The sequence below is a fragment of the Cyprinus carpio genome, chromosome B24 (assembly GCF_018340385.1).
Source record: "Cyprinus carpio isolate SPL01 chromosome B24, ASM1834038v1, whole genome shotgun sequence".
Lineage (NCBI taxonomy): Eukaryota > Metazoa > Chordata > Actinopteri > Cypriniformes > Cyprinidae > Cyprinus > Cyprinus carpio.
This window is the reverse complement of record NC_056620.1, coordinates 770,139-784,967: the sequence shown is the minus strand read 5'-3', so window position 1 is coordinate 784,967 and position 14,829 is coordinate 770,139. Positions and strand designations below refer to the sequence as shown.

Genomic DNA, 14,829 nt, shown 5'->3' with positions numbered 1-14,829 from the left:
AAGCATGTTTTCAGTTTGGAAATTTAAATGAATAGAAATAAAAGAAAATTAATGTCAGGGTTATACCACAATAACAATTAAAATAAATAATATAACAATTATTATTATTATTATTATTAATTATAATAATTCATAACCAGTTAGTTAAATAACATTTTTTTAAATATATTTATTATTATTATTGTTCTTAAATCATAAGCAGTAAAGCAATTTTTTTATAAAAACATTTTAATAATAATAACATTTTAAACTATTTTATACGATTATTATTATAAGCAGTAATGCAATTTTGTTTATTAATAATGAAAAACAAAATAATAACAACAACAACAACAATAATAATAATAATAATAATATTTGTAATATGTTAAAATATTATTATTCTTATTTTATGTATAATAATTCATAAATTTATAAATCTTAATAGGGGTCGATAAGTCTCAGATAATTATTAGACTACATTATTTGACCTTTTATGATAAGGCAGTGTTAGTTCAGATAGTAAAGATTCATGTGATTCCAAAAATAAAAATTAAAAAATAATGGAAATTGTCAAAATAATAATTCCTGATTTTTTCCCCCTTGAAAAATAGCTGGAAAATGTTATTAAATTAGCATGTGTAGGCAATTTTAATTTTTACTTGCAGTGAACTCTAAACAGTAATCACAAACGCTGTGGTCTAGGCCTGTGGATCACAAAACACTCCGATCGGTCCTCTCCTTTTCTTCTTAGAAATATATCCCTCCCAACACAATCCATTAGCATCTTCAGCCTCACCGGCTTCAAACAGCTCCATTATGATTCATGCTAGAATAACAGAAGATGTGCAGCAAATCTTCAAAACTTCAAGCACGTAAAACAGCTTTTAAATGAACCTTTGCACAGCTTTGGCTTTCCAGCAGCAAACGTTCGGCTGTGCTTTTACTCAGACTGTGAGCGTATGTTTATCGCCACTTTAAAACTTCGTCACGAATGCCATGGAAGCCATCAGAGGAGCGACTGCTTTCATTTAGAGACAATGGAGGTCAATTCCTCATCCTCAGAAGAACAACAGCGGCACAAGCGCCAGATTTACTGCACATCCATGGCATTAAAAACCAGCGGTGTCGTCTCAATAAACCATCGCGTCCTCTTCACCGGCGGCATGAAAGGAAAGGCTGGTGTGTCTCACTTCATTTAAAGCCAGACGCTCTGAGACAGAAAGCAGAGCTCATCCAGAACCTCCTCAAACTGAAGAAGAGCACTTAGCAGTGAGAGCCGGAGAAGAGGCAGAGATGCAGAAGAAACAGATCAAATCACGCTGATGAAAGGAACGGGCCTGGATGAGACGAAATGGAGGACGGCTGAGATGAAAGCACTTCATTTTGATAATGACGACTTTTTCTGGAGGAGCATAAACAGATGAGAATATGTTTTTCTACAGTTTTCAAAGGCACAGCTCTCCCTGTGATGATTATCAGCAAACCGTGGCTGAAGCACAGGAGCTCACAGTCACAGATCTGCTCTCCGTCTCACGTGTGTGTGATTCTGTGGGATCTTCTGCTGGATGTCTCTGACGCTCAGAGGATCATGTGTGTGAAAGCAAGATGGCAGCGTTAATGCAGCTTTGAAGTGATTTCTCAACAAAGATGTTTTCTAGGAACCACATTTTTGAAAATATAAAAATATTTCTTGTTATGTTGATATTATTTACAGTTTTTTTTTCAACTGCTTCCACACAGAATCTTTCCTTGTCACACAGTTTCTGAAAGCTGACACTCAAACAGCAGAAGCACACACCAAATCTACAAAACCATACACTAATCATCAGCCTTTGACTCAGTTTTCAGTTTCATAAAACACTTTGTAAAACACAACACACAGTTCTCTATGTAACACACACAAATCTAACAGGAATTAATATTATGGCAAAGCTGTTTGCAAATGTTTGCTTTTGAGATGTGTTTGTGATATTTTGAATGCAGTGCTTCAATTTACGAGAGATGAGAGGCATTTTGTATTTTGTGTGCAGTTCTTGGATTTTTGTGTGGAAAGTAAAAAAAAAAGGCAAAGTCTTGAAAATGAAAGTGTGTTAGCAGTTGAAGAAACATGTAAACAAAAATGTACTGAATAAGAAAAATACAAAATATACTGATCAGAAAGGTTTTTTTTAATATTTCTGTAAAAAGTCTCTTCTGCTCAATGCTGCATTTATTTGTTTGAAAATAAATTAAGTGTTGTTTGTTATTTTTTATTTTTAAGTAAGATGTTTTTTTTGTGTGTGTATGTTTGTTTGTGTTTTATGTATTTCTGTGGTGGCTGTATTTTCAGCATCATTACTCCAGTCTTCAGTGTCACATGATCTTCAGAAATCATTCTAATATGATGATTTGCTGCTCAAGAAACGTTTTTGTTTATTATCATTTTTTATTATTGTTGTTGTTGAAAATATTTTTGCTGCTTAATGTTTCGATTTGCTTTTTTATTTTTCAGGATTCACAGATGAACAGAAAGTTCAAAAGAACAGCATTTATTTGAAATATAAATATTTTGTTACATTATAAATGTCTTTACTGTCACTGAATCAATTTAATGGTGATTTTCTTTCATTGACCCATTTCCTATAACCTTAAAACAACACAATGCAACTCATAACTCAAAACACATTAGATTTGCATGAGCAGTAATTAGTGTTGCGCTGACCAGAGCTCGTCTCCACGTATAGAAACCCATCCTGATTTACTGCAGCTGCCCTTTTCAAGATACTTAGTCTGACTATTTCAAAGAGCTGGCGAGCGTTATTCTCCGTCAGCGGGGCTTAGAGTGAAATATGACGATCAGATGGACTGAATCTCTCTCTGCTTCTCTGTGTTTGCAGATCCGTCCTGCTGCCATCATGCTGCAGAGCTCTTTCCTCAGTGCAAATTAGCCTGTGAACAGGTGAAGCTTTCACACGCAAACACACACACACAGTTGTGGTTTTATCACGCAAACACACAAACAACACACACACACAACACACACACACACACACACACACACACCACACACACACACACACACACACACACACAAACACACACACACGTTTTTATTTTTTATTTTAGAAATATCACAATTCTTTGTCATGTTGGTTTTGCTATTTTGCAAGTTGTCTGAGCAGAACAGCCAAACTAACTTCCATATTATTAAGACAAAACCTTTCAAGGTAGCAAAAATAAATAAAAAAAATTAATAAATAAAAATAAAAACAGACAAAGTGGGCAAAGATAAAAATCTTTGACATTATTTTGTCTTTGTTATTAAAAAATAAGAACTGAGATACACGTTACAAATACACATAATATACAAATAAAACAATCTGTGCTTTATTTTCAGGTACAATAGGTGTATTTAGCAGGAGCATTCAAGAAACTGAATGAACAAATATAAAAATAAAACACTATTAATTAATTAAAATTCCTATTAATGCAACTGTATTCAAGTTTTCAGTCAAGAATAGTGAGTGATTTTTCTCTGTGTTTTGTTGTTTTATTAACATTAAAGGAATAGTTCACCCAAAACACACACACACACACACACACACACAAACTGTTTTTTTTTTTGTTTTGCATATATATATATATGTATAGATAAAAACATAGATAAAAAAAAATGTGCATAGATAAAAAAAGAAAAAATTTCGGATGACAAAAATCATGGTATAACCGTAGAATCTTCTTTAAAATAGAAAGAAAATCTGTATACTGTGTTAGGGTCACAGACTACAGGACCGCATTAATGGAGAGGAGAACTCAGAGCGGCTGTGGATTTGAAGCCGAGTGCTCTCATGCTTGGAGAATGTGACTTTCACAGACTGACGTGTGTCTTTAGAGCTCTGGAACCCCAGGAGCATGAAGATCAGCTGTCTGTGAAGTTCAGACGGGTCAGTTAGTGGCGCTGACCGCTCAGAAACAGCAGCTGCCAGTCAGCGAGAGAGAGACAGACGGAGAGCTAAAAGCCCATCAGATGCAGACGGATCTATAAAACAGCAGATTAGCTGGAGAGAATAATGGCGGCTTGTTAGCAGCGCTGTGCAGGAACAGACCCGGCCCATTTCATCCTAATGGACGGCCCAGGCTTTGAAGAGACGAGGCCCTCGGCCCTTTGAGGAGGGGCCACGCAGCTTCAGAAGATCTCCCCGCCATTGATTGAGCCTCCGAACAAAAACCTGAAGAAAGAAACCAGCAGAACTTTTCCAAATGGACTGCCGGCGGGTTTCTCCGGTCCTGCTGTCCTCTGATCGCTCAGTTCTTTAGAATGCACCCAGCGCACACCTCATTATTTACTCATGCTTATTTTTCATATAAATGTTCTATTTGTCATTTGGTTAAATTAAATTTTTATTTATAATATCATGCTTACTGTATGTAAATGATATCAATATTAGTTTAGTATTCTGTGCTATTAAAGCAGACGTGTGCCTGTCTTCCTCTCTTCTGTCTGCAGCTCGTGACCATCAGGAGTGAATCGCATCTGAAGCACCTCCTCCTGCGTTTGCCCAGTTACTGCCCCGAGTCTCTGGTAAGATCTGTGTTTACATTCCAGCTGCAGCACAGGAAGTCTCAAACAGAGAGCGCCGCCGCTTCCTGTTCCTCCCTCGTGGTCTGGGGCTGTGGTTATACCTGCTTGGCAGTAATGAAGCCGAGATGAAGGCTGGACACACATCTCCACCCTCTTTTAAAGCAGCAACATGCAATTACATCCAGCCTCTAATTAAGCCCCGGGCCTGTTTGGTTTGGACGGGCGTCCTGCGCTGATTCACAGAAAATGGATGCAAATGGATTTTGGAAGCATTTGAAACGTGTTCGAAAGCATTTTAAAGTCTGGATCAAATGTGTTTTTTGAGTCTAAGGCATCAAAACCACGTTGGTGTGTTTTCTGTGGATCAGGTTTGATGATCTTGTCCAAGCGTGTGGATGAGGAGGAGAGTGCGGCTCAGTAAAGCATTCTGAGGCTCATATGCATCTACTTTTAATTAAAGTCGAGTTATATCAGGAGGCTCTCCGCTGCACTGATACCAGAGACGCTTCTCATGAAGGCATCTCTGTACACGGGCTGCTTTCACACGGGTCCTTTATAACCAGGCCAGACAGCTTATAAAGGACTGTTTTTATCATTCGGTTTCAGTGAAATACATTTGAGATGCTTCACATATTCTATTGTGTATTTCGTCTTGCTCAAACCATGATGTCCAGACGTCTGAAAATGTTTACACTACTGTTCAAAGTATAAAAAAAAAAATATTAATACTCTTATTCATCAAAGTTGCATTAAATTGATCAAAAGTGTCAGTAAAGACATTTATAATGTTACCAAAAATTCTATTTCAGATAAGTTTTGTTCTTTTGAACTTTCTATTCATCTGTGAATCCTGTCAAATAAAACATGTCATGGGTTCCACAAAAATATTAATGTGTTCAACATTGATAATAATCAGAAATGTTTCTTGAGCAGCAAATCTGGATATTATAATGATTTCTGAAGGATTGTGTGACACTGAAGACTGGAGTAATGATGCTGAAAATACAGCTGCACATCACAGAAATACATTACACTTTAACAGAGATTCACACAGAAAACAGCTGTTTTACACTGTAATAATATTTTACAGTTTTTACTGGATTTTTGATCAAATAAATGCAGCCTTTGTGAGCAGAAGATACTTAGCTAAGTCTTACTGATCCCAAAATTTTGAACATCAGTGTATTTCTTTTTTCTTATATAATACATTTTTGCTTCATTTTTTAAACCGTATACATAATACCAGCATAACAATTTGAGTAAAAAGTGCTGAATGCTCAATTTGCTAATGTAAATAGTGACCTAAAGCAGTGCAGAATTTTTTACTTGCTTTAAATAACAACTTGAGTCTCACATTTGAAATCTATTGTTTTAAACCTGAACATTGTCGTCAGCAGCTCCCTCACGTTGCTTGAAATGAGATTTTCAGTAAATAATGACCTGCTAAATAACTTCTTCTGTTCTTCAAAGAAGAATCCTCAGGTTTGGAAGCACATGAGAGCGAGCAGATGATGTATTTTGAGTTGTTGTCATGCTAAACATCTCCTTTTGGTTTTGCAGAGTGAACTTTGGGTCTGCATCAACAACACGTTGCCGGGTAGGTGAACGCAGATGGAGACGTTTAGAGCCGTCTGCAGAACACACCTGTACCAGCCTTAAAAGAACAAGAGAGGATTTAGAGTCTCTGAAGACCTAATGCCTCCCAGATGCACAAATATCACACTTCACATCAGTCAAACTACACCTTACATGGCCATTAAATCCCCGTCCAGAGCTTTGAGCTTCAGCTCGTAAAGAACCCAAGCCAAACACTGCACATTCAAACACGTCTGCAGGAAATATGAAGGGCGTGTTGTTTTGAGACTCTTCTTCAGTGTGTCATGTCTGGTTCTGCATTAGATCTACTGGAAAGCTGACTGTGATTCTGAACTTTTCCAGGGGCATCAAAGAAGTCTGACGGATGGGTGGGTTTGGGCTGCTGTGAGCTGGCCATCTCCGCTGAATGCCGCAGGGACTGCAAGCAGGTCAGATATAATCTGTATAAACCTTTCAGCCGTAACATGTAGAGAAGTCTGTAACATTCTCAGATGTGTGTTTTCTGGTTTCTCTTCAGGCATCATCTAAAAATGACATCACTAAAGTATGCAAGAAAGACACCGAGGTGGGAGTTTACCTCTATTTTACTTCACAAATGTCTATGTTTTGGAAGCAGTTTCAACCTCAGAGTAAAAATAATTCAATTGTGGTAATTATCAGAACGAATTTGACTCTTATTTGTGAAATAGTGAGTCACAACTGTGAGAAATTCAGAATGCGGATTGTGAGAGATATTTGCCATTATGAAGAAGAGTCACAGATGTGAGATGATCACAAATACTTTTACTTTCGTTCTTCGAGGTAGAAACAGGCTTTCATTAAGTAGAGATTGAGAATATGTTTGTTCCAATAATAAGTATTAAGCTTGTCTGGTGTGAATAACCTCAGAGCTGTGTGTTTTTTGGTCAGAAAAGACCACAATGCTCTCATTATGCTGCATTCTTACCACTAATCAATTATTGATCTGAGCTTATGCACCTCAAAAAGTGAAACAAACAAACGTTATTTTGGATTATTTTGCCAATGTTCACTCAAAAAGCTGAGGTTTAAGAGCAGATCAGTGAGGCCTGCAATCAATCAGTTCCTAAAGGAACACAAAACCCGTGCCAGTTGAAAGAAAACAAGTTGATAAAAAGATTGAATCCAAGATTTGGTGAAATTATAGCATAACAAGAAATTAGCACATTTTAAACAGCGGTCATTTTTGACCAGGAACACCAAATTAGGGTTAAGTGATCATACTAGTGTTGTTAGTATTTTAAATTAGCTTTAATATATATATATATATATATAATATATATATATATATTTCTTTAATTAGTTTTTATCTTATTTATTTATTTGCTTGTTTTTCATCTGATATTTATATGTTACTTTATTGCAGCTGTATGTCCATGTTTAATAGTTTTAGTAAAGAATAATAGCACTGGATTAGACTGAGTCCTCTCTGAAGCAGAAGATCATAGAGCTGGTGCTGAGCTCTTTACACTAGAGCCAGTATGGAAAATATACTTCAGACACCTTAGCAACACACAGCAGTTCCCTGACAACCGTCCACAACACGGCAGCGTTGGGCCAGTGACTTCAGAAACACTGTGAATCCAGTTTAACACACAGTCAGCTTCCCAGAGCCTCTCGCTCCGGGGGAGATGTTGAGATGAAAGCAGGCAGACTCTGGGAGGTCTTTATCGTTCATCAAAGAGCTCAATATGACTCGACATTTCTCTGTTTGTTTGTCTGGCGGCTCTGCAGTCTGAAACGAGCCTCCAGCTTGATTTGTGTTTATTCATTTAAAGCCTGGTTTCTAGCACAGGCCCAAGCCTCTTCATGAGGTCGTTTCGTTAGTGTTGAGCAACGGAAAAATATCATCTCCCTCTAGCTGGACATTACAGTCCAATAAATCTGTAATTCTGCTGGCTAAGTGTTATAAAAGAGGAATGGTTCCTGATAGAAATGCTGTTGTCCATCGCTCAGACTGTAGTCCGTACGGTTCTTGAGATCCAAACACACAGACCATCGGCACAACGCTTGCTCTGGATCGCTCTCACAACAACTTCAGCTCTTTCATCTTGTGCCCTTGGTTTTCTGAGAAGAATCCAAGCCTTTATATAGCATTAGAACAGATGTTTCTGATGCGTGCATTGATCAGAGCTGCTGTCAGGGAAATGCAGAAATAAAACTAACATCAGCCTTTAGTTTTAAAGAGAAAATGTGCCTTAGATTTATATTTCATGTACAGGGTCAGTGTGCTTTATCCATGTTTCTGAAAGAAGTCTCTTGCGCTCATTAATGCTGCATTTATTTGATCAAACACAGTAAAAATTATTAAATATTATTACAATTAAAATCAGCTGTTTTCTGTGTGAATCTCTGTTAAACTGTAATGTATTTCTGTGATGCGCAGCTGTATTTTCAGCATCATTACTCCAGTGTCACATGATCTTAAGAAATCATTCTAATATGATGATTTGCTTCACAAGAAACATTTCTGATTATTATCAATGTAGAAACAATGTTTTGATGATCATTATTTTTGTGTAAAATGTTATTAAATTTTATTTTTCAGGATTCACAGATGAATAGAAAGTTCAAAAGAACAACATTTATTTGAAATAATCTTCTGTAGCATTGGGAATGTCTTTATGTATTTACAGTGAATGTCTTTAGGTATTAATTTGTTTTAACTGACCCCTCACTTTCTAACAGAAGCGTACTTAGCGCTTGGATTCAGAAAAGTGTGAAAAGCTAACGTCAAAAGGATTTGTTTTAAAGGGACAGTGCTTACTCCACTGAACAAAATATATGACAGCTTTGTCTGAGAAATCAAATCAAATAATAATAATAACAACATAACAATGATTTAAAAAACAGTAAATAATAATTAAAAACGCCATTAAAATAATGGTAAATATAATAGAAGGTTTTTGTGTCTTTGTGATAAGAACAAGCACTTTTTGGTGAATTTTAGAGACAAAAACACTGTTTCATAAACTCTATTGCAATATTATGATTAATTGTATTTCTCTCTTGCAGAAACCACTCTACAGCTGTATCACCAAAAATGAAAGTAAGCAATGCTGCATGAAAAGGTCTTTGGTTATCAGTCCGTCTGTACCTCATTTATGTGATTCGGTCCTCAGAGACTGACTTCCTGTTTGATGACATCACGTCTCCAGTCTCTGGCCTGCATGGAAAGGAAATGAGATGGAGTTGTTTCTGTGCCTGGGAGGCAAGGTCACGACCTTTAACCTGCTCTCGCAGAGCTCAGGACTGAATGAAGCGCTTATTTGTGTGCATTAGTAGAGCAGACAAACTCCCAGACAGCCTTTATTAAACAGCGGCAGATGTAGAAATGATGAGTTCAGTGTGTGGTGATGGCTCACGCGTGTGTGTGTGTGTGTGTGTGTCCAGTGGGCTCAGTATGCTGCAGTTATGCAGGGAGACACACAAACTGCCGTGAATACTGTCAGGCCATCTTCCGCACAGACTCGTCGCCGAACGTATCCCAGATCAACGCGGTCAAAGAGTACTGCCAGAGCATCAGTCCTCAGCTCATCGGCTGCGTGGCCAACTACACCAAATCCTACCCCATCCGCAGCCCCCTCGACAGTAAGAGCACCCAAAAACTACTCCTTTCACAAATAGCATTACACAGAAATAGCAAGTAACACATTGACTTAAGCATGACATTTTTAAATAAAATAAAAAATCTCTATTAATCTGCATCTATTAGCAACTTCAGAAAAAAAAAAAAAAAAAAAAAATTGAATTGCACCAAAACTGTAAGTCAGCTGTGGCTGCATCCCATTTGCATACTTTTCATTCTAAATGTAAACAACAACAAAAACTATTTTATTCAAGGACTCATTCAGATGATCAAAGCTGACAGTAAAGGCATTTATAATGTTACAAAAGATTTCTATTTCAAATAAATGCTGTTCTTTTGAACTTTCTATTCATCTGAGAATCCTGAAAAATAAAATGTATCAGTTTCAGCACTGATAATAATCAGAAATGTTTCTTGAGCAGCAAATCATCATATTATTATGATTTCTGAAGATCATGTGACACTGAAGACTGGAGTAATGATGCTGAAAATACAGCTGCGCATCACAGAAATAAATTACAGTTTAAAGCTTTTTCACATTTTCTGATTTTTTGTATTTAGTTTGGGAATTGGGATGTGAAAAATTGGGGTCATGTCTTTGAGAAAGTCTATTGTTCTGTGTATTCCATCAAAGATTTTTTGTTTTTATTATCTTGTAATCCAACTAATGATCATGTTTTTAGCTTGGTTTGTAATTGTGCAACAATAACAACATTTATTTATAAAGCACATTTAAACACAAAATAAACTGATTCAAAGTGCTGTACAGTCTACAAACAAATTACTACATATTTGAAAAAACAAGTACAGATCATATGAACTTCTGAAGGGCCCCATTAGATGTGTGCCAGCCGCTGTTAATTATCCGTTTAAATTTACATATGCAGATATATGCAAAATAAAACGATAAATCTGTTATATACTAAAGTGAGGAATCATTTACGGAACCATGAGAGTTAGGACTGCTTTCAATCTATCTTAAAAAATGTTTACACAATATAAAATTACCAGATAATTCAATATATATTTCGAGTTAGTTGCCAAGGCAATATTTCTATTCTGTTATTTTAACTTTATATCAATGAATGAAAGCATTTTTAATCGTTTTAGTCTTAGTTAACAGGACCGACACTAGAGTGAGTCGTTGAATCATTTACTCAACTATCATGTAGATTAACTACAAACTAGAACATAGTAAAATGTAGTTGAGTACAATCAGTGTACGCTTTCAGGTTTTGAATCCATTCACTGAAACTGATTGGGGAATTGGCTTGATTATATTGTTTGATATATCGCCCAGCTCAGGTCTGTACTGCTGTGACCGGGCGGAGGAGGCTCACTGTCAGACGGCCTGTAAGCGTATTCTCCGCACCATGAGCACCGAGCAGGAGATCATGGACGGTCTGATCAGTGAGTGTGGCAGTCAGCCGCTCCCTCAGGACCCGCTGTGGCAGTGCTTCTTGGGTAGTGCACACCCGCCCACCATAAGTGACCCCGAAACACCCCCGATCGCCAAGATGGACTACGCCAAACTGCACTGCTGCTTTAAGGCCAACACATCCAGCTGCAGGTCAGCACTGAGCCTGCTCTTTGTTTGTTTGTTTATTTTCTTCTTAATGCCATTCAAGCATGTATGGCTACAATTCACCTAACCTGCAAGTCTTTTGGGCTGTGGGAGGACACGGGAGCACCCAGGGAGAACTTGCAAACTCCACACAGAAAGGCCTCCTGTTCCTGCCAGGGCTTGAACCGGGGACCTTCCTACTGTGAAACAACAGTGCTAACCACCGAGCCACTGTGGCACCCCCGAGCCGTCTGAAGGCTAACGGCGTCGCTCTGAGACTGAATGTATCCGTATCTTCACTGTTTGTTAGGAACATGTGCTTGGAGATCAGCACCAACTGGGGCACTCAGACGTGGCAGGAGTTCGACCAGCATTGTGAATATAACCCGGCTGAGATGGACCTCATCACCTGCTTGGCCGACGTCAGGGAGCCATGCCAGTTAGGCTGCAAAGACCTCAGCTACTGCACCAACTTCAACAACAGGTTAGAGACACTTCTTACTATCAATCAAATCAAGTCACGTTGAGCTTTATTGTCATTCCTGTGTGGGAGATATGGTAGATTTAGTTTTTGTGTGTAGCAGGGTGATAGTTGTATATATATAATTTAAATATAAATATATATGCGTAAGAACAATTTTTAGACCTACATAGCTAACTATCTGAAGCGGTAATCTAACTATACATATACTATAAATAATTGACTATACATAATAGCATAATCTGCTTATACAAGCGTTAGTTCCCATTAGTCCTCGAATCTGATTGGTACCAAGAGTGCTGATATACAGTCTAAGAGCACCAGGACTTTCCACTTCTTCTGTCTGTCTGTCTGTGGATTAGAGGTGGGCAATTTTTATTGACTCTTTCTGCAAGTTACATTGATCAGCCAGTAGATGGCGACAAGTCACTATAAACAACGAGTGAATCATTTGAATCGATCATATAGCTGATTTATTCAGGAACAAAACAAGTGAACTGTCTTTAAGAGTGAGTCAGAGTTATTTTAGTATTGTTTATGTGATATTTTAGTGTTTATTAATATTTTGAATGTTTTTATTTATATAATTTCAGTTTTCATTTAGTTTAAATTGTAATAATTTTGTTAAGTTTAAGTTCATTTACATTTTGTTGTTGTTGTTTTGTTTTGTTGAGCGGAATCCAAATCTTCAATACTTATCTTGCTTGATCTATCTGCTGCTTTTGACACGGTTAACCACCAGATCCTCTTGTCAACCCTACTGACAAAGGGCATCTCAGGAACCGCACTCCAGTGGTTTGAGTCTTCCCTATCAGATAGGTCCTTCAAAGTATCTTGTAGAGGTGAGGTGTCTAAGTCTCAACATCTAACTACTGGGGTGCCTCAGGGCTCAGTTCTTGGACCACTTCTCTTCTCTGTCTACATGGCATCATTAGGTTCTGTCATTCAGAAACATGGCTTTTCATATCATTGCTATGCTGATGACACTCAACTGTGTCTTTTTTCTTATCCTTGTGTTTTGTTTTTATTGGTTCGGTTATTAGGTTGTCTAACAGACATTTCTTGCTGGATGAAGGACCATCACCTTCAGCTCAACCTTGCCAAGACAGAACTGTTTGTTGTTCCATCAAACCCATCGTTTCATCACAATTTCACCATCCAGTTAGGCACATCAAACCATAACTCCTTCAAAAACAGCCAGAAACCTTGGAGTTATGATTGATGATCAACTAACTTTCTCAGACCACATTGCTAAAACTGTCCGGTCCTACAGATTTGCTTTATTCAACATTAAGAAGATCAGGCCCTTTCTTTCCGAACATGCTGCACAACTCCTTGTTCAAGCTCTTGTTCTGTCAAGGCTGGACTATTGCAACGCTCTCTTGGCAGTTCTTCCAGCCAGTTCTATCAAACCTTTACAATTAATCCAGAACGCGGCAGCAAGATTCATTTTTTTTTAATGAGCGAAAAGAATACACGTCACACCTCTATTTATCAATTTGCACTGGCTACCAATAGCTGTTTGCATAAAATTCAAGGCATTGATGTTTGCATACAAATCCACCACTGGCTCTGCACCCCTTTACCTTCATTTACTTCAGAGTTATGTGCCTCTAGAAGCTTGCGTTCTGCAAGTGAACATCGCTTGATTGTGTCATCCCAAAGAAGCACAAAGTCACTTTTACAGACTTTTACATTCCCTGCCTAACTCAATCCTTAGAATCGGCTTAAAACACATCTCTTCCATCTTTATTTGACCCTCTGAATTTAGCACTCACTATTCTAATTCTATTCTTAAAAAAAAAAAAAAAAAAAAAAAACCCTTGCCTCTTTTAGACTTGCACTCTATTCTATTAATTTGCTGCTTGTTTTCTTAAAAAAAAAATTTGGAAATATGAATCTTTCTAATCTTTTTGTATTCTATCTGTTTTCTTTTCATTTATTATACAATTAACAAAAGCAGAAAAGACCTCTAACACTAGCTTGCTCTATTCTTTTTCTATTCTATCTGTTTTTTTTTTATGTATTATATTATTTAAAAGCCCTTGCTATGTACAGTAGGTAGACAACCAAAATGAGTAATACCGCCGCGAGTAATAATACCGCAGGGCCGCGGCGTTAACTGCAAGTCGCGTGTTAAAATCATTTGCGAAACTACCGCCAGGTGGCGCAAAGGGACGGATTGTGAACTGAATGTAATTGTAAAATTACAGGAAGACGTTAAACAACAATAACATTATAATATATACATTATAACATCCTTAAAAGCCATTAAAAAATAGGATAGTCTTAGGCTACAGTCTACTCATCAAAAAATTAAAGAAAGACCTTTACACAAAGGCTCTTATGCATGCTATTTTTTTTAAACAGACATTATATATATATATATTTATATATATATACACACGGATTAAATGTTTTTAATTTCGGTTCATTCTTGGTTAAAAATAATAATAATAATAATAATCTTCCGGTTCCCTTGTATTATAAAAATGTGAACGGTCCAGCATTTAGAAATAATTCTTATTAACTCTGTTATTATTCTTGATTTTTCAAACTGCTAACACTTTGCATTTTTTGAATTATGCCTTTACTGTGTGACCAAAAATTGTGAATTGTGACTTTGATCGTCCTGGTGCCTCACGCGCACATATTCATTGGAAACAGCAGTCGTTCACCGAGCCATGCGGCGCGAGCAGCGGTCCACTTTGGCATATTTTTGCTAATTATGATTTTTTTTCCGTCGATACTGAAACATGTGTGAAATCCAAAGCCTATTTTACCTAATGAATGTATACTGTATACTGTGTTTAAGCTAACTGAGAGTTGTTATAGCACTTGTATATCGTTGCTCTTTTGTTGTTTTTGATCGCTTCCGTTATCCTCATATGTAAGTCGCTTTGGATAAAAGTGTCTGCTAAATGACTAAATGTAAATGTTTTATTTCTATTTAGATTTTTTTTAATTTCAGTTTTAGTTTTAGTAAATTTAGTACTTCAACTTATGTTATTTTAGTTAGTTGCCAAGGCAACATTTCT

General features: G+C 37.0%; 1 protein-coding gene across 1 annotated transcript in view; it reads left to right on the top strand.

Moving 5' to 3' along the window:
- Window positions 1–14,829, top strand: part of LOC109094959 (reversion-inducing cysteine-rich protein with Kazal motifs-like) — a 57,309-nt gene that overhangs the window by 23,278 nt on the left and 19,202 nt on the right. Inside the window, 9 exon segments of the mRNA XM_042751882.1 lie at window positions 2,859–2,920; window positions 4,469–4,543; window positions 6,104–6,140; window positions 6,482–6,567; window positions 6,657–6,704; window positions 9,173–9,206; window positions 9,551–9,748; window positions 11,052–11,316; window positions 11,621–11,794. Of these exon segments, the coding sequence (XP_042607816.1) occupies window positions 2,859–2,920; window positions 4,469–4,543; window positions 6,104–6,140; window positions 6,482–6,567; window positions 6,657–6,704; window positions 9,173–9,206; window positions 9,551–9,748; window positions 11,052–11,316; window positions 11,621–11,794 (979 nt within the window).